The 21,467-nt window shown below is 45.9% G+C and overlaps 15 protein-coding genes across 15 annotated transcripts; 7 read left to right on the forward strand and 8 right to left on the reverse strand.

The window, feature by feature from the left end:
* Positions 1-26: 26 nt before the first annotated feature.
* Positions 27-1,055, reverse strand: HPODL_04446 (uncharacterized protein; the record flags this gene model as incomplete). The annotated part of the gene is made up of 1 exon (XM_014079247.1): positions 27-1,055. One exon carries the CDS (start codon positions 1,053-1,055, stop codon positions 27-29), a length of 1,029 nt encoding a protein of 342 aa, XP_013934722.1.
* Positions 1,056-1,369: 314 nt separating this feature from the next.
* Positions 1,370-3,436, reverse strand: HPODL_04447 (Protein CASP; the record flags this gene model as incomplete). The annotated part of the gene is made up of 1 exon (XM_014079248.1): positions 1,370-3,436. One exon carries the CDS (start codon positions 3,434-3,436, stop codon positions 1,370-1,372), a length of 2,067 nt encoding a protein of 688 aa, XP_013934723.1.
* Positions 3,437-3,629: 193 nt separating this feature from the next.
* Positions 3,630-5,798, reverse strand: HPODL_04448 (uncharacterized protein; the record flags this gene model as incomplete). The annotated part of the gene is made up of 1 exon (XM_014079249.1): positions 3,630-5,798. One exon carries the CDS (start codon positions 5,796-5,798, stop codon positions 3,630-3,632), a length of 2,169 nt encoding a protein of 722 aa, XP_013934724.1.
* A 79-nt stretch (positions 5,799-5,877) lies between these two features.
* HPODL_04449 (Mitochondrial NAD+ transporter, involved in the transport of NAD+ into the mitochondria) lies at positions 5,878-6,984 on the reverse strand (the record flags this gene model as incomplete). Its single annotated transcript, XM_014079250.1, has 1 exon — positions 5,878-6,984. The coding sequence occupies one exon, from the start codon at positions 6,982-6,984 to the stop codon at positions 5,878-5,880; it is 1,107 nt and encodes a 368-aa protein (XP_013934725.1).
* Positions 6,985-7,216: 232 nt separating this feature from the next.
* HPODL_05268 (uncharacterized protein) lies at positions 7,217-8,476 on the reverse strand (the record flags this gene model as incomplete). The annotated part of the gene is made up of 1 exon (XM_014079251.1): positions 7,217-8,476. One exon carries the CDS (start codon positions 8,474-8,476, stop codon positions 7,217-7,219), a length of 1,260 nt encoding a protein of 419 aa, XP_013934726.1.
* A 376-nt stretch (positions 8,477-8,852) lies between these two features.
* On the forward strand, positions 8,853-10,769 carry HPODL_04450 (uncharacterized protein; the record flags this gene model as incomplete). Its single annotated transcript, XM_014079252.1, has 1 exon — positions 8,853-10,769. The coding sequence occupies one exon, from the start codon at positions 8,853-8,855 to the stop codon at positions 10,767-10,769; it is 1,917 nt and encodes a 638-aa protein (XP_013934727.1).
* Position 10,770: 1 nt separating this feature from the next.
* HPODL_04451 (uncharacterized protein) lies at positions 10,771-11,553 on the reverse strand (the record flags this gene model as incomplete). The annotated part of the gene is made up of 1 exon (XM_014079253.1): positions 10,771-11,553. One exon carries the CDS (start codon positions 11,551-11,553, stop codon positions 10,771-10,773), a length of 783 nt encoding a protein of 260 aa, XP_013934728.1.
* Positions 11,554-11,818: 265 nt separating this feature from the next.
* Positions 11,819-12,427, forward strand: HPODL_04452 (putative histone acetyltransferase Spt10; the record flags this gene model as incomplete). The annotated part of the gene is made up of 1 exon (XM_014079254.1): positions 11,819-12,427. The coding sequence occupies one exon, from the start codon at positions 11,819-11,821 to the stop codon at positions 12,425-12,427; it is 609 nt and encodes a 202-aa protein (XP_013934729.1).
* A 332-nt stretch (positions 12,428-12,759) lies between these two features.
* HPODL_05269 (uncharacterized protein) lies at positions 12,760-13,332 on the forward strand (the record flags this gene model as incomplete). The annotated part of the gene is made up of 1 exon (XM_014079255.1): positions 12,760-13,332. The coding sequence occupies one exon, from the start codon at positions 12,760-12,762 to the stop codon at positions 13,330-13,332; it is 573 nt and encodes a 190-aa protein (XP_013934730.1).
* Positions 13,333-13,399: 67 nt separating this feature from the next.
* On the forward strand, positions 13,400-13,936 carry HPODL_04453 (1,2-dihydroxy-3-keto-5-methylthiopentene dioxygenase; the record flags this gene model as incomplete). The annotated part of the gene is made up of 1 exon (XM_014079256.1): positions 13,400-13,936. The coding sequence occupies one exon, from the start codon at positions 13,400-13,402 to the stop codon at positions 13,934-13,936; it is 537 nt and encodes a 178-aa protein (XP_013934731.1).
* A 74-nt stretch (positions 13,937-14,010) lies between these two features.
* On the forward strand, positions 14,011-14,646 carry HPODL_05270 (Conserved hypothetical membrane protein; the record flags this gene model as incomplete). Its single annotated transcript, XM_014079257.1, has 1 exon — positions 14,011-14,646. One exon carries the CDS (start codon positions 14,011-14,013, stop codon positions 14,644-14,646), a length of 636 nt encoding a protein of 211 aa, XP_013934732.1.
* Positions 14,647-14,693: 47 nt separating this feature from the next.
* On the forward strand, positions 14,694-15,929 carry HPODL_04454 (Serine/threonine-protein kinase SSN3; the record flags this gene model as incomplete). Its single annotated transcript, XM_014079258.1, has 1 exon — positions 14,694-15,929. One exon carries the CDS (start codon positions 14,694-14,696, stop codon positions 15,927-15,929), a length of 1,236 nt encoding a protein of 411 aa, XP_013934733.1.
* A 16-nt stretch (positions 15,930-15,945) lies between these two features.
* On the reverse strand, positions 15,946-16,485 carry HPODL_04455 (gluconokinase; the record flags this gene model as incomplete). The annotated part of the gene is made up of 1 exon (XM_014079259.1): positions 15,946-16,485. One exon carries the CDS (start codon positions 16,483-16,485, stop codon positions 15,946-15,948), a length of 540 nt encoding a protein of 179 aa, XP_013934734.1.
* Positions 16,486-16,561: 76 nt separating this feature from the next.
* HPODL_04456 (uncharacterized protein) lies at positions 16,562-18,766 on the forward strand (the record flags this gene model as incomplete). The annotated part of the gene is made up of 1 exon (XM_014079260.1): positions 16,562-18,766. One exon carries the CDS (start codon positions 16,562-16,564, stop codon positions 18,764-18,766), a length of 2,205 nt encoding a protein of 734 aa, XP_013934735.1.
* Positions 18,767-18,779: 13 nt separating this feature from the next.
* Positions 18,780-21,428, reverse strand: HPODL_04457 (Vacuolar membrane protein PEP3; the record flags this gene model as incomplete). Its single annotated transcript, XM_014079261.1, has 1 exon — positions 18,780-21,428. One exon carries the CDS (start codon positions 21,426-21,428, stop codon positions 18,780-18,782), a length of 2,649 nt encoding a protein of 882 aa, XP_013934736.1.
* Between the last annotated feature and the right edge of the window lie 39 nt (positions 21,429-21,467).

The raw sequence follows: 21,467 nt of genomic DNA on the forward strand, positions 1-21,467 counted from the left end.
GGAGAAAATAATTGGAATTTATTAAATCATTTGAATTCTATTTTGAAATTATCCTGCGGCAGCGGTCTCTTTTCTGGCAAGGTGAAGCGGTGCTTCTCCTCCATGGTGCGCCACTGTATCACGTGCAGCAGGTTGTACAGAACGGTCAGCACTGGAGCGGCAATGCCGTTTTCCTTGGCCACGTCCAGAGCGTTGCCCAAAATGACCTGGTACTCAGTATAATTGCCTTTACGGATGTCCACAAGCATGGAGGGAGCGTACCACTCGCCGTCGTCTGAGCGGATCATGAACTCCATGATCGATTCTGGCAGCTCGACGCCGTCGCTCTTCGCAATGGCGAGGACCTCGGCCATGGCAGGACGCACAATCGAGTCAATGCCTCCAAACAGCTCCAAACGACCGATATCAACGTTGGTCAATGCGCACGAGGAATTGACGGTGGCGTTGTAAACCAGCTTACGCCATCTGGTGTAGTTGACATTCTCGTCGAATGTGACGTCGTTCTTATCCGTCGAGTACAGCTCGATAAACTCTTTGCATTTTTTTTCCTGCTTGCCGTAATCAGTTTTTCCGTTGTCGCAGACACCGACCTTGACCGATTCCGGGGCGACCTGTTTGACAGTGCGTCCGTACAATGTCGAGGAGATCATCGTCACGCCGGAGATCACGTACGCCGAAGGGAACTCTTCGAGCACCGCCTTGTGGATGCCGTATCCGTTCTGCAAAAGCACGATTCCCAGATCGTCATGGTAACATTCTTCAATAAAAGGGTTCAATGGCTGCACGTCCGGCGTGTTTTTCATGGTGAACACCACAAAGTCGAACGGACCATGTTTGGAAACGGCCTCGCCAACGCTCTTGCAGATGTTGGTTGGACGGAACACGTCGACCTTGCCAAAGTCGCAAGACTGCAGCTCGAAGCCCTCCTTGATCAGAGTGTCGTAGTCAGACCGGACAACAGCAGTCACCTCGCTCTTGCCGGCTATTTCGAGCGAGTAGGCGGCAATGGACCCCACGCCGCCCATTCCAACAAGAAGAACTTTTGCTTTAGACATTTCAGTATATTTATTTCACCGTTAACTTTTTCTGCGCTGCTCGGAAGTATATATCGCTATCGAGCGTCCTGATTAGGAAATCGCGATAAATTAATTGATTTCGCGAACGCTTTCCTTGAGCTGTAAGCCAAAGCGGAATACCAGATTTCCTCTCAAGTTAGCTTCTGTCTTGCGCTGCAAGACACTTCCAGATAACGCGCTTTACACTCAGATACAAAGGAAGTAGTACACTGGTCAACAGCTTTAAATGCCTCGATTTCTTGATCATTACTTTGACATCACCTACAATGTGCTATGGATGATCCACCCATCGATCAACGCGGACTCTTCGCACCTCCTGCAATGCCGCCTGCAACACCACCTGTGCTGGTTGTCATGCTTATGCCAGGCCCGCTGCCGCCAGCAGTTGTGCTTCCTAGCACATACACCATAAGCATCATCACCAGCATGTGCAGACCGAAGCAGTAAGCAACAAACATAAGTCGCGAATACTTGGTGCTCAGCACAAACCTTGTTACCTGGATGAATATCCGCTCGAACGGCGACATGCGAGAGCTGATTCTCTGGCTTTCCATGATGCGGAACTGCTCAATTGGATGCAACTCTTGCTCGTAGCTGTCTTTGTACTTGCTCTCGAGATCGCGCGAAGGCGCAGCAGTCTGCGCCTGCTTAGCATCCTGGTGGAACTGGAGGAACCTTATTCTCTCGTAAAGACCCTTGTTATCATTTTTCAACGCGTTGATTTCTCTTCTAAGCTCGACAATCTTCGAGAACTGCTTCTTCGTCTCCTCCTCCAGCTCCTTGTTGCGCATACGGAAACGGTCACGCTGCTGTGTTATGATAGGCAAAATGGAGTTATTCTGAGTAGCAACAGCGCCCGGTTCGAAACCTCCTGCGATGGAAGATGCAGGCGACAGTCTTCCGCCTCGCGAAGGAGCACCTGAAATCATCGAGCCTCCCGCCACAGACGGTGCAACCGAGGAAATCATCGACATAGTCTCCCACTTGTCGTTGTTGGAGGAGCCGCTTTCGAAATTCATGAGATCGTTTTCAAGCTTAGAGTTCATTTCACTCAGGCGCTCGACTTGCTTTGTAAGCTCCGAAACTTGTTTCTCGAAAATCTCACACTTTTTGGTCAGCTCCTCGTTTTTCGAACGGTACTCAATTAACTCATTGTTGAGCTTTTTGTTACGCTGAACAATTGCAGAATCCAGCTGAGGAACCTCATCATCGTCACCCAGCTCTATCTGTCTCAAAACCTCAAGCTCTTTTTTGATTTCGTCGTAATCCTGCGTTTCGCTGATTCTATGCCGTAACTGTTCAACTTCGCTGTTCAGTTGAGACACCTCTCTCTGTGAGGCCTCGATTTTGGATTGGATCTCGGATTTGAGTTTGTCAGCGTTTTTGCGTTCGTGCTCCAGCCGTGCAACCAGCAATGCGTTTTCGCTCTCCAACTCGCTGATACGTTTATTATTCATTTGCCTCAACTTGTCAATCTCCACGTCGCTCCGCGCAGAGCTGATTTCCCGTCGCAGCTCCTCGTTGCGGCGTTCCAGTTCCATCACGCGCAACTTGGCCGTCTCCGCGTCCCGACTCAGCATTTGCAACTCAACAGTATCTGCAGCACGCTCCTTCAAATTTTGTCCATCTGCTAATGTATCGCCATCTCCATCATCCTCTGTATTCAGCGTGTGGGCATGGCTCTTCAACCGGAGACGCATGATTTCATCGTTCACTTTCAGCTCCTCAACCTCCTTCTTTAATTTCCCAAGAGTGTCTCCCAATTCAAGCTCCTTCTTCCTCCAATTTAGTTCTTTCTCCTCTAGCAGAGCTTGCCATTCGCTATCCTTGGCTTGCAACTGAGTTTCCACAGCCCTAGCCATTTCCTCTTCAACCTTTGCAATCTTGGATTTTAGCTGTTCGTAATCAGCATACCCTAAGAGCTTCTCTTCGAGATCTGCTTTTTCAGCCTTCAGCTTTTCCACGTCCTTGATGCTCAGAACCGCCTCCAGACTGATCTGAAGCAATCTCTTCGGATCAGGGGCCTCGGCAAGGGCCCTATATATATGAAAAAATACGTTTTCGACGGTCTTATTCTTCTTCGTCAAGCTGTCTACCTCATTCTGATACGATTTGACCAATTGGTTAATTTGATCCAGCTTTTCCTCCTCAGGTAGCTTTTTAAATGCTTTTGTTTTCGTGGCCAGATCTTTTCTACTAAGGAGTGATTCTTTCTGAGAAGCCTGGATCTCTAGTCCTTTTGCGTCCATCTCCTTCTGCAGGCTCGGAAGGTCAATCACCGCCCAAGAGTTTAATGCCTTTTCGAAAACCCCTGCACTAGAGGCCACATCTATGCTCGATGTCTTGTCTTCTTCACTCATGATCGCGACGCACTCTTGACACTGGTGGTAAACCAACTTCTCTGGACAGTTTGTCTTTCAATGATTGAATCGCTATAAAGCAAATTGACAAAAATAACCGATATAGTTCTACCAACAGGCCTTATGCTTATTGTTCAACTGATTAATTACAATTTTCTATTTATTTTTACCTTTGAATTTCACCTCTACACCATCAATCAACTTTACCAAGTGCAGGACCTGAGCCAACATTGGCTTCAGCGTCGGAGAAGAAGGGTTTCAAGCCCCTATGCTTGTCTGGTCGAGAGCGAAAACGAGCTGTTGCCCGGGTCTTGGACAATCCTAATATCAAAACTGCGATCAAAATGAACAAAACGAAATATGTGGAAACTGCAGAAATAGAGAGACTAGACCGCAGTCCCTTTCCTGCAAACTTCTGGAAACTTGCCGCGGACAGAATGTCTACTACCTCGGAGATTGTGTCACTTGATAGTTTTTGTCCTTTTAAAGAGGTATCCCAATAATTGTTGGTGAATCGTGAGACTATTATGATATCTCCGGGTTCATATTTTTGCGCATTGAACTTGGACCAGCCGAGATTCTCAGAGATCGACTTGAGCTTAGCCTGTTCAACATAAACCAAATGTACATTATTGTCCTTAATCTCGAAAACATGTGGAACCTGTTCTCTTAATGCGCGAATGATCTCCACATTGTCCTTACCCTTGGCTTTTATTTTTTCAACTTTGGCATACTTCTCTCCTCTGAGCCTTTTTAATTTCTCAAACTGGTTCATCTGCTTGAGATAATGGAACCTGTGTCCAATCTGAGAAAGCGCATACCCTTGTCTGTGTAATTTTGTGTGGTCATTCGCATCGGTAACAACCAATACCACTTTTTCGTTCTTTGACATAAAACTTGGATCAAAGTTCCTAGGAAATATAGCGTCACGCGAGGCATCAGTCATCTGTTCCACAAACGGATTGGCATTGACTCTGATAAAGTCCATCACAACATTGAAATCTCTAATGTCATGGGATCCAAAACTCTGAAAAACATGCGAGACCAACGAGTCGTCTTTGAAGCATAAAAGCATCGGGTATGTAGTCAATGTGCGAGCTGTGTACATCTCTTCGTCAAAATGGAGTTGATTCGCAGGATCTGCAATCTCCTGATTCACGTACTTGATCAAGGTCTCCTCCTGGTTTTTGGCAAGATCCATAAATTCCATGTCCGAGCTTTTGTAAAGTCGAACGTTTGAGCGTAAATCCATCACTGGCTGGACTAAATGATCAAGAAGCCAGAAATCCTCAGCGACAGCCGTCTCCTTGGAGTAGAGATAGACGAAAGTGATTGTCGGATCCACGTCTATTTCTGTGAAATCCTCTTTTCTAAAGGGTGAGGATCTAAGTTTCATTTTCTTGGTCAAATCGGCTTTTGTTATGTCTTCGAATTTGGCGATATCCAGCAACCGCTTGCTCCAATTGATAATCTGCTTTCCGTTTAATGTCGAAGCCTTGTACCGTATTTTGTTGCCACCTCTATTACTGGGCAAGAACATGAAGATTTTGGGATCATAGGTGCCATAGTTGTCTGTAAGCAAATCGTCCATTCCTAAAGACAAGCAAATATTCTTGTTGGATTTGCAATTCAAATACCCAACCGAGAGTTCATTTTGTTTGATCAGCGGAGAAAGACGACGTCCAACCATGCTCCACAAATTGCGGAAATCTAAACACCGAGGACACTTGCTGAACAGTTTGTTGTCCTTGACATCTTGAGAGAATGTATTGACGTTCAGCTCCTCATCGGTCCCGGGCCAAAAGGAAACCAGGTACGGCTTTTCAATCTGTCCTGCGATAATCTCAATCATATTGGCACTGCTGATCGCCCCAATGTCTGCCGATTTCATCAGATCGGTGATCTCTTTTGGGGACTGCAAAAGCTCCTCTCTGGAATCGATTGCCTGTTCACGCACAAAAGCTGTCAATCCCTCGACCGTTCTCTCGTAACCCTTGCTGAAGGACGCTAAAAGCTTGCCCCCATTTCCTCTGTCGTTTGGTCCATAAAGTCTAAGCATCGGGTACATGAAGATCTTTTCGCGGTCACAAAGATCGCCACTGGCAACACAGTCAACCTGGTTGATGTAAACATCATAAGATTCCGCCTCGGCATGAAATGTGTCGTAGAACTCCTTCCATATTGGGGCCAGAGCTTTGCAATGGGAACAATGTGGGGAGAAAAACTCGACAAAATGGAATCCCTTGGACATCACATTGTCGAAGTTGGCAGCTGTGAGTGGCTCGGGGAAAAAATCATCCAATTCGGCGGCCGCAATGACCGCGAACACCACTAGCTTTAATAGTGCCAGGTAGTACACCATCCTAAACAAACAAAAATAGAAATACCATTTTCACATAGAGTGTGTACATCCGTACACCAGGAATATTATAAGGTTCTATCTATCTAGTTGTAGCTTGCAAGTAACTCTTGAAGAACTCGAAAGAAACAAGCGTGACCGCGCTGGCAGGAAGCGTTCTTGCGAGATTAACAAGGAATCCTGAATAAAACCCGGGAATTCCTTCGTTCTTGTAGATTGACAAAAGAGTTTTCAGCAATCCAGCACTAGGCTTGGTCGAGTCGCTATTGACGATTTGCAGTCTTGTGCGCAATATCTCGTGCGGGTAAGTGACGCCGGAAGCCAATATCTTGGATAATGATGACGATAGAACCAATCTGCAAAATTGATCGAAATTCATGGTTTTTCCGTCGAAGGTGTCGCCATGAACCTGAAGCACCTTCTTGAAGTTCTCGTATAATGGGAATTGAATGGCAACATGAATAAGTCCGAAATATGACGGCAGAAGTCCTCTATAAAACGAGCGCGCTCCCTCGCTGTGATACATCTTCACAAATGCGTCTATAGTTCCATTGTAGTATTCTCGTTTGATGCCGCCGGGCGTAGCAGCTGCACCGACAGTGTCACCGAATCTGTCGTATATAGTTCTTCCTTTGTTCATCTGCAACATCAATCTCGTTTTTACCACCCATATTGGATTTGTGACGGTGGTAGATATGGCGCCGGAAGAAATGGCACTGGCAAAATAGCCTATAGTGTCGTCTTTAATAATATATGAATACATCTTTTTGAACTTTTCGTAACACGAGAAGTAGATCATCCATGTAGGAAAGTAGCCAAACGTGATGGGCACCAGGCCTCTATATAGTCCACGTATTCCTTCCTCATGCCAAATGGTTCCTAAAGTTCTTAATATTCCTGTGTATCTGCGTTTCTCAAAATTATTGATCTTGACCTCGTCTTCAAGATTTCTAAGATATGATCCTTGAGCCTGAAGACGGGTTTTTGTGACGTCCAATGGACAGACAACAACGCCAGACAAAAACCCGGCAAGTCCACCCGCTATGGTAACCACTTGATTGTCTGTAAGCCGAAGTCGGTAATGTCCAAGGACGGGGTGCGGGGTGTCAGAGGCAGTCATAGGGTCTATGTCTTTTTGGCGAGCGAAGTTAGTCTCTTCAAAAGCGGGAACGGGTGGCTCTGCACTCATGTGTGATGTCCATGGGGATGGCGGTATTCTAACTAAAAATATCCCCTGTAAAAAAACACCAACTTTTTTGCCCTGTTTTCAAAGATTTCCTTTCAAAATGTATTTTTCAGAACGACTTTTGACGAATTGGTGGGGTGCCAGTATTACCCAATCCGGACCCCGTTTTTATACATGACAATAAACCATTTATCTGATGACATGAATCTGTTCTCGTATCTATTTTACTACTTAGCTAGTTGCTACCAAACTTTCTATCCATCTCCCTCAGACAGTTCACAACACTCTCAACCTCGACATACATACCCTTGGTGTTCAAATTGCTGATAATGTTGTTGAATCCTGCGGTTTGGAAGTTCACATGTCTAGACAGCGTTTTGTAAGCATCAGCGCAAGGGATAAAATGCTTACCAGGGTGGTTAATCTCGAGTTCGTTTAATGCAGGCAGCGAGGTGACACTACTTGTGCGGCGTGGAAAGTCAAGTTTTGGTGCTGTAGTTGGCGGCGTGGGGAGCTCTGGCTTGGCTTGCTGAGCTATCGTGGTGCAGAAAAGCGTAGACATAGGGTCCTGCTGGCATTGGGCACAATTTCCCGGGTTTCCTGTGCACGCCGGCTCTTCGTCTTCAGACTCGTTGTCCACATCATTTTCTGCATGCTTCTCGTTCTTGTTTAATTCGCTGGTGATCAGATTATCTTTCATTTGAACCATCTCTTTTTGTTTTGCAATTTCTCGACAGACACACGGCGTGTCATCGGAACAAAAACCACACTGGTCCTCTGGTGCAATCGCTGATTTACTATACTCAGGGTTTTCCTCGCCCAGCGAAGCAGAATTCGGGGATCTGAAAAGCATATCGTTTTGCTCCGTCGTTTTGAGCACAGGCAGTTTCTTTGCGCGCTTGAAACTGTTGGTGAAGTCGATCTCCTGCTCTGACTCCTTGACTCTTTTCAGTGGCACGGCGGGGGCTGGAACAAACTCGTCAAGGTTTATCGAATTCTCTCTTTTGCGGATTCCAACTGTCTCACACAGACAGTCATCCTTCAAACACATACCGCAAGTCGACGTCCGCGAGCTGTCCGAAGGATTTGACGGAGCAGGCGAAATCTGTTGCAGACTCAGGCTGCTGCTGCTATCTCGGTCTCTTCTGCCAGACGATCCAGACGAAACACTATTATGTCGCGAACTGTTTTTGAAGTTGATCATCATTGAGGCTGCTTTAGTCAGATCGGCGTCTGTAATAGACGTCACTTTACGACGAGTCGACAGAGCGGATTGCGACTGCGGAGTGGCTGGACTATCACTAGTTGGCGATATTCCGGGCGAAGCGCCGCTGGTAGACGAGACCTGTCGCTGCACGTGCTGAAGACCTGCGCGCATCTCCTCCAGCGCTTTTTTCAGACTCTCGTTCTGTGCTTCTAGTCTCTTGATGGTGTTGGTCAATATGCCTTCTTTTATGCTCTTTTCCCGCTCTAGTTCCAGAATCTGTGTCTCCAGCTCGCTCACACGGTTGGCCCTTCGCTCCCGGAATGCGCGCTGAGCTGCCCTGTTTGTGCCTTGCGCTTAGTTGCTGGCGTGTCAACACTTGGTTTACGCCCTGGCTTAGGCCTAGGAGGCAGGACCCAATCCTTCGACGTCATGATCTTGGTGATCTTAGGCATTTCTGAGCCTGTGGACGGTGCGATTGCCTGATTCGTCCTGGGAGCTATGGATGGGGAACTCATAAGAAGAATGAATAATTTCGACTTGGATTTCCCATCATATATATCCTAGGACCGATAATTCCAATGTCATATTTTTATTAAATATATACCCAAAGCTGTGCAAAGATGTTCGAAGGACTGAAAATAATAGTGTAACCTTCTATCTATACATGTCTAACCGATCTCGATTTGCTTGCGAACGGTGCAAGCGTTCCAAGCGGAAATGTGACGGAATTCCTGACGTGAAAGGTTGTACGGTATGTCGTAAGGCTGGCTTGGAGTGTTCCATATTGCACCACCAAGAACAGACGGCGAAATACATCGCGCAGTTGGAGGCTAAGATCAAGTATCTAGAGTCGAATGCTCACTCAGAAACCGCAGATCCGACGCTCAAATTGGTGTCTAACCCTCCTCGTGTCAAAGAACGAGCGGAGAAGTCACCCTTTGGCCCCAGTCTGTCATTTATATTCCGCAGAGCCCTTGATGGCTCTCCGTTGAACGAATATCAAGATAAATTTGTGCCAGAAGCCTTGGAATCTCCGCCTTCCAAAACAGGTCCGCCAGATTACACGCGTTTGATCGAAGACGACGAAATGGGCAAACGTCTCATCGAGTCGTGCATGAAACTTATGTTTTCTCGCTTCCCTTTTCTTCACAGAGAATATGCTTACCAATTACACCGGAATAGAAAAGAAGTGTTACAGACACCAGAAACCAGACAGGACGCGATCAAAAGGTTTGCCCTGCTTATGATATACGCCATTGGTCTGCGCGTCACCCAGATGATCAAGGCAGAAACGCTCGAAGGGTTTACCTACTATAATGCTGACGACATATATGCCGATGCTTCACAGGATCTGGAGCGAATTTGCGCCGTCGTGGATATCGACGCCGTGAGGTGTCTGATTCTGGTGGCATATTTCATGCTCCGCTCCTCGCGCAGTCACCAGATATGGCATCTTTGTGGTCTTATAATACGTCTCTGTGTGGACTTAAATTTGCACCGTCGTGAGAGCGGACCTGTTCCTATTGAAGAGCTGCACGAGTCTGTGATGCGCCGCCGTGTCTTTTGGAGTGCCTATGTGATTGAGAGAAGCATTTGCATGCACTTTGGACGGCCAATGTGTCTCTCTGACTACGACATCGATGCGGAATTACCATATAATATAGATGACTCTGTGACAGACTGTCATGAACTGGACGACATCATCAACAAACACCCAGAAAAAATGGGCCCGACTGTCATCACGGACATGACGGTTGGCATATGTCTCATCCAGCTGCGGCGAATAGACTCTGTTATCCAGCACAGCATCTACCGTGTTGACCAGGAACGGGACATTGTGACATTATTGAAAGATATCGGAGTGATGTACGAGAGAGTGCAGCAATGGAAGAACGACCTGCCCGCCTTCGATGAAGAGCACAACCAGCTGTTCATGACACTCCTGTACCACAAGACTATGCGGATACTGCTTGTTCCTCTAATTTCGAAAGATATCGAAGTCTCAAGCTCACCCGAAGCGCAGTTCTTTGTCGACCAGTGCGTCAAGTCATGCGGTACAATATGCCTGCTTGCAAAACGTCTTATACAGCTCGAATGGTACTGCCACAGCTTCATCGCTATACACACTCTCTTTGTGAGCGCAATGACTTTGATATACTGTCTTCTTACGGGACGGCTGGAATGGACTGTCGAAATATCGACATGTTTGCAATCGTGCTCTACCGCACTATTTGTGGTTGGGGAGCGAATGCCTTTCACGAAATCGTTTTTACGGGACGCTTATGAACGCGTGCTGAACAAAACAATGGAGCAAATGTCGAAGAAAGACACTAACAACAAGACAAAAAATTACCGCATTGGAGGCATCAACGTTCTCGATAAGCCTACTGAACTGGAATTTCCCCTCTTTCAGGAGCAGAAATACTCGGAGCTGGACCTAAACGAGTCACTTAATACCCCGATACTCAACGATTTTGATGAGCTATGGCAAATAATCAGCGATCAGCGGCCTTTCGGAATTGAAGGAAACGTCGCTCTCAATGAGTTCAACTACGGTCTGGACAATGGATATCAATACTAATTTATTTATTAATGCTGTTTGCGTGGTTTTCTTTATCATAATAGTCGTTGAGCCAGGACTGATAGACTCCGAAATCTTTAAAGTCGGCATAATTCGACACTGGCACCATTTCCTTGTCACTGATGAGCTTCTGCGCCTTGGGAAGCGAGCATTTCTCCAAGAAAATTGTGTCTTCGTAGCATATAACATTTTCTGGTTGCAACGTTGCACACAGCACCACCGTTAGGGAGTCTTTTTCCTGGGGCTGTTTTGTTGCCAGGTTTTCCGAAAGCCTTCCCTTCAGCACGGTGGCATACCCTGATGACTGCATATCGGTGGAATTCAAGCCCATGACACAAATGTAAGGATATGCCACGCTTTTTTGACGGACCAGAACCTGGCTGCAATTGCGAGAACGACAAAAATGCGCTATTTCGTAGTCAAGACACAGTTTCATGTCAAAGCCAGAAATCACACTGATCGCATGAACTGTGGCAGGATGGGTCCATGCCTGGTACACGAACGGAAGAAGTTGTTCGCAGTCTCTTAGTTTGGGAGAAGTGAAAGCGTTCTCAGGTTCCTTGTCAAGCACAACTTGAGAATACTGCTCAACCTCCTGACGCAACAAATCCACACATTCGCGGGAGAACAGTGGAAATGAGCCTTCGCCAACAAGTTCCAGGGAGTTAAGCGTGGGGTCCAAATGAAAGCTGTGCACATTTGTCGAGCGGGGGATCTTCGACTTTGAAAAAGCCAGATGCTCCACGGGATCAAAGAGGATACCTGGTGAAGACTTCTGGCCCATATACAAGAGTTGCTAAAGGAACGAGAGTGAGCCAGAAATGTCTCTTGTGACCGAAAAGTGCTTTCCTGAATCGGGTAAAGAATTCCTTATCGATTGTTACGTAATCACCGGAAGCCTAATGGTTTTTTTTTCGCTCGTGATCGAGTAGAAATCTGGTGTACGTAAGTTTTACAGGCGCAACTGCCTTTTTGGTCCACCTAACTCCCTGTCTGAGCGGATTTTCAGTGAGTACTTAAGGAACCATTGTAGCCCTCAATCGTTTATTATGTTCAGCGTGATACCAGTCACATTGAGAAACGGCCAGTCCGCGACAATCGTGCCGTTTGAGTCTATAAACCAGGTTCCAAAATCCTTGGTTGATAAGCTGCACAAGGAATACAACTACGAAGTCGAGCAAGGAAACACTTTGGCCCAAATCGAGCCTCTTACAGAACAGGAATTTTTGGATTACTACTGCCCCAAATTCCTTGCAATCATGCTCCAAGGGGAATTCGAGTCCACTTCTCACGCTATCGAGCTAGCAAAAGAAACCGATCTCGGTGAAAAGTTCCTGGGGTCGTATTACATAAAACCAAATTACCCGGGGAGATCGTCGCATAACTGCAATGCAGGGTTTCTCGTTTCCAGCAAGCACAGAGGAATGGGAATCGGCAAACTTCTTGGGAAAAGCTACCTAGAGTATGCACCGAAACTAGGCTACCGTTACAGCGTGTTCAACCTTGTCTATGAAACAAACAAGGCCAGCTCGCGAATTTGGGACAACCTTGGATTTGAGAGGATTGGACGGGTGCCGGGTGCCGGCTACTTGAAAGACCACGGCTACGTGGACGCTATTGTCTTTGGCTACGATTTCACCAAGGGCAAGGAGATTTGATGCCGAAAGACCATTAAATGACACATTGGCCGCGAAATGGTCATAATCGAATGCATATCTATTGTCAAGTGGCACACGCCATTCTAGTTATTGTATAGAAAAATACAGATGGAGCCACTTGCCTTATGACTAACCGGCAAAGAGCCGCACCGAAATGGCACCTTTGTGCTTACGTAACAATTCCAAATTGCCTGTTTTCTCCGGATGAGTCAAAAAAAAAATATATATATATTAGTCACCTTTATTATATATAAGCACTTTGCGTTGGTCGGATTTTTAGTGGGCTTGGAGATGGTCAGAATGGGCTCCGCAGTGTCCACCTTCAATTAATCATGCATCAGGCAGATTATAGAGCAGGTAGGGAGATCAGAAAACGTATGCGTATGGATACGGTTCCCGACCTGGTGAGCGACACCTCAGACACAGACGACGATATGAGCAATTATACCTATGAGAGTGCCTATGTGCACAATTACACAGAGATAAATAACGAACGGACTCGTATTATGAATTTGGTTGTGCAAATTGTGAGCGAGACAATCTCGCTCCGCCACGGTACAAACCAGGTTTCATTGCAGAGGTTCATACAACGCATTTTGGAGCGCTCGGGGCTAGGAATGACTCGATTCTTAAGGGGGATTGCTATTCTACAAAGATCAACGTCTTCAGATGGCATCTTCCAGCAGATATTGTATTCCATGATGCTTTCGGACGGTCTCCCGCAGGATTACAACGGATGGTCAAGGATTAGTGGGATCAGCAGCAATCGGCTGCAGGCTGAGGTCCACACGTTTGCATCCCAGCTGGGCGATTTAGCTGTGGATGATGAACAGGTTTGGAAGCTCAACCAGAGCATTAAGAGTGAGGTTTTAAAGTATGTAAAAGTAGCACGTGAATTTTGCTAACTGGATTAGAAGGCTAGAGAAAGAAATAAGATTTTTATCACATTAATTATTGAACTGTTAATTCGTAATGGGTGCCTTCTACTACCACGACGAACTGCCGGGGACTTTCACTGACGAGCACAATTCGGGAAAGCCTGTTAGCCTGGAGCAGCTGGAGAAAATAGGCGTTTTTTACAGACATTTTGAGACTGTGGAAGAGGTCGACGTTGTGGCCAAAGAGCGCAATTATAAGAATAGAGACGAAATTGTTCTTTCAGAGGCAACTTTCCCTGGTGGACCAGAAGCGCTGCAAGCCAAGCTGGAGGTTTTCTACAAAGAACATCTCCACGAGGACGAGGAGATCAGGTACATATTAGATGGTGAAGGCTATTTCGATGTGAGAGATGACAACGACAGATGGATTCGCGCAAAACTGACCAAGGGTGATCTTTTGATTCTTCCAGCCGGCATCTATCATCGGTTCACCCTGTCTAATTCCAAGTACGTCAGAGCTTTGAGGTTATTCAAGGACGAGCCAAAATGGGTGGCTCTTGACCGTGGAACCGACCAGGCTGAGTCGAGCTTTTCGAGAACCGAGTACCTTCGCAGTGTGAGCGTCAACTAGTTGCAATCTTTTGTATGGGTATATTTATTTATTATCTGGAAATAATATTTTCTTCATTTTGACTCCACTCCATAATGATAAGAAGCAGACTCGGAATTACAAACATTCTGCAGGCCAACTTGAAACGGAGTTTCTCTGTCAGCGTGTCCCGAACGCTCATATACAAGTCGCAGCCAAAAATACCAAAGCCAGCAGTCGAGGCAGAGCAAGCAAATAGTCCAGTGGCAGATACCAAAGACGCAGACAGATTGGCCAGACTCGAGCAGAGTAGATGGTACAGATGGACGCCCAGGATACTCAAGCCCTATGCTCGAAGCATGACTATGCGTCCGTTGGGTTTTGGTATTAGTTTTGCCATACTCCACGAGATCACTGCCATTGTGCCATTTCTAGGACTTTGGTGGTTTTTCCTCCACTACAATTGGGTTCCGTTGGACGTGCCGCAGGATCTACTGGCCAGAGGAGCTGAGGTACTTTCCAAAGGGCTTATAAATTTGGACGTGGACCTGGTGGAAAAGACTAAGATCGTCACTGCGGGAGCCAATGCCTACGCCGCTACTAAGCTGCTTCTGCCAGTGAGACTACCGGTCTGTTTTGCACTAGCCCCATTCTTTGACCGATGGTGCGTCAAGCCTATCCAGATGGCCTGGAGAAGACTGATGGAACGCGCCAAGGCCAAACGGGCGGCCAACAAAGCTCGTCCTAAATAATCCTGTACATTTTTCATGTAGAAAATTGAGATTAAAAAAATAGATAAATGGAGAACTATAGACAGTATCCGTACGCATCGGCTGGGCAGCCGATGCGTGTAGCATCCACGGACTTCTTTACCATTGGGCCATACAGAAGACGGCGAGATCAGGCCAGAGTGTCTGTTGTCCAGAAATACGAAATCTTGGGGTATATCGCTGCGGGAACATATGGTAAGGTGTACAAAGCTCGCGGCAAGACAAAGGAACTGGGCAACGGTCTGTATGCCATCAAGAAGTTCAAGACAGACTCCAAAGACAACGAGGTAACTCATTACACAGGAATCAGCCAGAGTGCGATACGAGAGATGTCGCTCTGCAAAGAGCTGGAACACAAGAATATCTCGAGATTGATAGAGATCATTCTCGAACGAAAATGTATATATATGGTTTTCGAGTTTGCAGAACACGATCTTCTGCAGATCATCCATTATCACTCGCAGCCGGACCACAAACAAATCCCAGAACAGACACTAAAGTCGGCCATGTACCAAATATTGGAAGGGCTTTCATTTCTACATCAGAACTGGGTATTACACAGAGACCTTAAGCCAGCAAACATCATGGTTACGAACGATGGAGTGGTCAAGATTGGAGACCTTGGTTTGGCCAGGAAGTTCAGCAACCCTTTGCAAAGTCTCTACTCGGGCGACAAGGTTGTGGTCACTATTTGGTACAGAGCGCCGGAGCTGCTGCTGGGGGCGCGTCACTACACACCTGCCATTGACCTATGGGCTGTCGGATGCATTCTGGCGGAACTTCTCTCGCTACGTCCACTATTCAAAGGCGAAGAAACCAAAATGGATAACAAGAAACAGGTACCGTTCCAGGAAAATCAAGTGATCAAGATCCTCGAGATCCTAGGCACTCCAACGCTAGATAAGTGGCCCAGCCTGAACAGTTACCCAGAATACCCGCATTTGTCCAAGATATCGACGTTTCCATCAAACCTGAAAGCATGGTACCAATCAAATGGAGGAAGCAACAAAAATTGTCTTCGGTTGCTAGCGAGTCTGCTGGAATACGACCCTGCCAAGCGCATAGATGCGCTTGAGTCGCTAGACCATAAATGGTTTCAGGAAGCGCCCAAGCCGGTCGATAACATTTTCGCCAACTCACCCTTCAAATATCCGCAGCGAAAAATTCAAAAAGACGATAACGACATCCTGGGCGGCACGTCCCAAACATATTACAATGGGAAACGTGCTTTTGGAGCCTACGAAGATCCAAGGAAAAGACGCTAACACCAACAAATGTATATTACTCACGGGTTGTCATTACTTGTCTAGCTATTTGAAGGACCTCTTCTCCGATCGCTTCCTGCGACTTCTCACCGCAATAGATCGCAAATGCCCCCTCCTCGTTCTTCGGGACCTCCATATCATCGAATTGACTCTTAAGCATGCTGCTTTTCATGAAATGGCCTGCTCTCTGGCTCATTCTTCGGTAAATTATATCGTAGTCGTTGTACAGAAATAGCATCAACACCTTGATATCCGGCTTCTCCAGTTTGGCGATTTTCTTGATGTAATCACGGTATTTCACTTTTAGCATCGAGCAAGTCACTACAGCAGTTCCTGCCTGGCCGATGGCATCAACCCCCACCTTAGTGAGCTTCTCTAGCCAGGCCCAACGATCGTCGTCCGTCAATGGAATGCCCTGCGACATCTTGTCGATATTTGACTGCGGATGATATGAATCTCCTTCCACATACGGACAGTCCAGATCTCTGCTCAGACGCTCGCCGACTGTGGATTTGCCCGTTCCAGAGGGGCCGCCAACAACTATGAGAAAGGCCATTTTTCAAAGACTTTGAGTCGATCGACGTGCAGGAAAAATAAATAAAAACTTGCATCTGAAAAATATTAGTCCCATAATGCTGCGTCTCTTCGTGCGACATCTGTCCACACGGACGTCAAGAACGAAAGAGATTGTTAGGGATGTTATAGGGAATTTAAGAAAAGACTGGGAAGCAGGCAAACCCCTTCAGTACCCGCCCTTGAAGTCGATGCCGTCTGATTTCCTGAAAAAAGATTCCTTATTTTCAACTATTTTGTCACAAACGCAGTTCGAACTTCTTCGAAAGTCGGAGCCAGTGACAAACGAGCGCTCGCTATTTTCTAGACAATACACGTATGAAAATGCCAACAAACTTGTCAACCACCTTGTTGAAAATGAAGACAAGCTAGAAAAGTATCCCATCACCGTGATTCAAGGCAAAGACGGTCGTTCAACGCTGCACTGCACGATCCAGAGGATTGTTGAACAAATGGCCTATCACAGACTGAGGCCACTCTATGCTCAGCAAGTTTACGAGGACTCCTCCAATTCCCAGAATTACAACAAGAATATGACTTTGAACTCGTTAAATCTCGACAATCCCTACGCATGGTACCCGGAAGCGCGTAAACTCAAAAGGAAGATCATCATGCATGTTGGGCCTACCAACAGTGGAAAGACATACAACGCTCTTAAACGGCTCGAGACTAGTTCCAAAGGGTATTATGCTGGTCCCTTACGGCTGCTGGCCAGAGAGGTTTTTGAAAAGTTCCAAAATAAAGGCATAAGGTGCAACCTGATGACTGGAGAGGAAGTTCTTCTTGACTCTGACAAGTACGGGAACAAAGCAGGACTAACTTCTGGCACCATTGAGATGATTCCAATGAGTGAACCGTTCGACGTGGTCGTTGTGGACGAGATCCAAATGATTGGCGACCCATTTAGGGGGTCTGCATGGACAAATGTGATTTTGGGAGCGCGGGCCAAGGAAATACATCTCTGTGGAGAAGTTTCTGCTGTGCCGCTAGTGGAAAAGCTCGTCGCCATGACTGGAGATGATATTGAGATTAACAATTACAACCGTCTTGGGAAGCTTGCTGTGGACAGTGAAGCTATTTCGCTAGACGAGGTCCAGCGTGGAGATTGTATAGTTGCATTCAGCAAGAAGCAGATCTTGACGATCAAGGCTCAGATCGAACGTGACACCAATCTCAAATGTGCTGTTATATACGGAGCCCTTCCCCCAGAGACGCGATCCCAAGAGGCCAGGATGTTCAACGATGGAGAGTACGACGTTGTTGTTGCCTCAGATGCCATTGGAATGGGGCTGAACCTGAAAATCAACCGTGTGGTGTTCACCACACTGGAAAAATACGATGGACGAAGAATGACAGCATTATCCAATTCGAGTATCAAACAGATTGGTGGCCGTGCAGGAAGGTTTGGAATTGGAGAAGGCGTGGGTCATATCACTGCTCTAACAGAAGCGGACCTCAACAAGATACGAGTGGTGATGCAGGCACCTATCGAATATCTCGACAAAGCTGTTCTTTGGCCGTCAGACCCGCAGTGGATGCACTATTATTCCATGTTCCCCAAGAACACGAAACTGATAACCATGTTTCGTAAGTTTGAGGCCGACTTGGACAAGAGCATGCGCACCAATCCTAAAGAATCGATCTTTCGCATACAGCATATGGATGACCAGATGTCCATGGCCAAATTCATCAATGAACGCCATTTGGAAGACGATTTTGCCATTTCTGATCAGCTGCGTTTCATTTCTTGTCCTTCAGTTCTGAAACTAAAAGATTCACCAATGCACGCTATCCTTACCGACGTCTTCCAAAACTACATGATCACAGTTGCTCAGAGACTAAAGCGCTCTGTCTTTGACTACAAGTCAATGCCATTGTACTTGACCACAACGAGCCATTTATCTTTGGACCCAGCAAAGCCTAAGCTCCACAAGAATTTCACAAAGTCGTTTGGGGTGGAAGCTGTGCCCGAGCGCATGAAGAGAAAAATTGAAAACGCAGCCAGACGCACTAAAGAGAATCCTTTTATCGGCAAGAGGACCTACATTGGTGATTTCAACCCTATAGAGGATAGACTGATGAGACTCGAGCAATTTCACAGGTTACTGACCGCTTATTTGTGGCTTACGTATCGATTCCCACAAAACTTTGTTCACCTCGAGCTGGCTACGAAGCTGGTTGTTCTGGTTGAGACAAAAATTTCAGAAATGTTGATGAATGTCAGTTTTGCAAAACAGATGCAGGAAAGGTGGCGTGTGCGTTAAATGTACATAGAAGTCACAAAAGCCATGCGCTCTGCTCTTTATCAGCACTTTTGACTAGCGGCTCTTCGATACTGTTGATTTTGATATCACTGCACAGACAGCACTTAGCAGACAATAACTGGTCTATCTCCTGTTTAAGCTCCTCCATCATTGGTTTGTTACCCTTTGCTGCTAAAAGCCTTTTTTGCAGCTTGTAAATAGCATTTTTAGATTTATAATCAGTGGACTCCAATATTTCTCTCACTAAGCAATCTTGGTGGAACGAATGTAGACATGGGAACACAATGAATTTCCGAATAACAAGGATCTTGCCACAAAGACCACACGACTCGTTTGGCTCAATGATCTGGAATCTATCTTGCTGGAATTCTTCCATCTTGCGACTGATTTTTTCTGATTGGTGTAGCGATGCCGTCATTTCTGTTGATAGATTCTCCATATCATTTGAAAGCGACTCCAGAGAGCGCACTATCTCGTCCTTGAAGTCGTCAATGATCACGAAGTCAGGGAATAAAGGAAGCAGGTCTTTCATCGTCAAAAGATCGCATTTCTTCATCAGGTAGCTCAGCAAATTGCGGATCTTATTGCCCTCCCCAAGTTCCAAAGCCACAGGCTGATTGTTAACCGTTCTTTGAATCAGAATGGTCGATATTTGAAGCCACAAGTTTTTGCGTTCTAACGATGGATTGGGCTTGTCTGCGACGAGGATAGCAGACTCGATCAGGCCATGCTTCAAGGCTAGCGAAACTGCACTTTCGTAATCTTCTAGCATGGAGTAGATGAAAATGGCGCTCTTAATTTTGTTGTACTCAAAACACAGTCGAAGTACAAAGTCTGCATCGAATAGCACCTCGTAACTTTTTTCACGGTTGAAAAGAGTCTTTGATCTGCTTTCGAGATAATTCAATACCAGCTTCTCATCATCCGACGGATAAGTCACCAACAGCGAGAGAAGTGTATTGTGCACGAGTTTGTCTTTGATTTGTTTCTCTTTAACAAGAAAATTCAAAAAGCGGAGCGCTTGATTGTGTTTAGGAGCAATCCCGTGTCCTAGGGCTATGGACTTATTGTATGTCAATAAGGCTGGAAGCAACTTCCTGAAGTCCAAATCATCCACCAGACGCAGCCATAAGTCCACGGTTTTAGCCGGATAGTTGATAAGTAATGCTGTTGCACATTTGTAGATAAGTTCTGGTTTTTGTTCCTTGGACAAGATTTGCAGTGCTTTGTCCCACTGCTGTAAGTTCAGGTAATATTTCAACAAAAATGAGTAATCTTCTTTCATCAAAGAAAATCGCACTAGCTCTTCTTTCCGGTTATGGGAAAGTAATATCTGATAAACCGTTTCTTTGTCGACCGAGTCCTGGTATTGTTTCAAAAACCCTTCAAGGTCAGGAGACTCTCCAGAGTTGATTTTCTTCACATAAAGCTCCACCATCCAGCTGGTCAGCATGACACGCTGCATGTACATTGATTTGGGTAGTTTGTTGAGCTTAGCTCCCAAATACACTAGCAGGCTTGGGCTTTTCATGAACTTTAGCACCACTTGCTCAAAGGACTCCGAGGTGTTTGCCAAAACTCTGGCTGCTTCGTCTGTATCTCCATTCTCGAGCAAATCGTAGCCCTTATTTATGAGCACAATATCGCGTTTGAGCTGGTCACTTCCGACTAATTGTAATGCACTATCATACATTTTTTTCTCCATCATCACCTTCCAAACATCTGAGTGTTCTTCGTCTGCCACCAACTCGTGAATAGTCGAAGAGGAATATACCCAATAAGTTTGCATACGATAGTCAGCCGTCGTATCGGAGACATCAAAAATCAAGTGTTCTTGCGATACCTGCTTTCCATTTAGCTGGTTGAAAATTACCATCTCATTTCGAGAAGATGCAATCAAATGGTACTTGGTGAGAAGCAGACTTTTGTAATCGGCTGTCGAAATTTCGTATCGTTGAAGTTCGTTGCGAGTTTGAAAGGCCAAATCACCAATCACCAAACGTGAGCTGCCATCGTCTGTTTGTTCAATGAATGCAAATGTCGACTCATTAGCAGTGAACACGGAGATAACGCCAAAAGACAACAGTAAAGGGTTGTTATTTAGCAACGAGTCTCCAAGTGAACCTTGAAATCGCGCAAGTTTTCGCTCGCCCAGGTGAACAACAAGTGATACTATGTCCTTCTCGTCTTGTGTAGCGTACATGGCCGTTAATGTATCTTTTCCTCTCCATAGCTGCTTAAAGCTTCTCTCTTTGTTCTGCTCTATTCTGTACTCATTAATGATACCAGTGGTGGTTCCCACAAGGATTGGGCCCGTATTTTTCTTTGTGACATGTGAACTAAAAAACACAAATGAACAGACGGAGTTTCCCTTGAGTTTCGATAATGACTTAAACTGAACAGAGTGGATATTCAGGTAGAAGTATTCATTCTTAGTCGTTTGGACCACCAAATGGTAACCGTAGGGGTCCAAGTAAGCGTTCGCAACGGTTACGTTGTTGGAATCCACCTGTATCTTATCTACCTTCTCCGGGTTGTCTAGATATATCCGGTACACTAAACCATTTATGAGCACTAGATAAAGCACATTGCCTTTCACAAGAAGCTTTTGTATGGGCGATTGGATCTGGAACTGTAGTTGGACCTCTTCGAAATTAAACATCAGTCTTAGATCCTATTTATTGGCACATAACCAAAAGTT

This window comes from Ogataea parapolymorpha, chromosome V (assembly GCF_000187245.1).
Source record: "Ogataea parapolymorpha DL-1 chromosome V, whole genome shotgun sequence".
NCBI lineage: Eukaryota > Fungi > Ascomycota > Pichiomycetes > Pichiales > Pichiaceae > Ogataea > Ogataea parapolymorpha.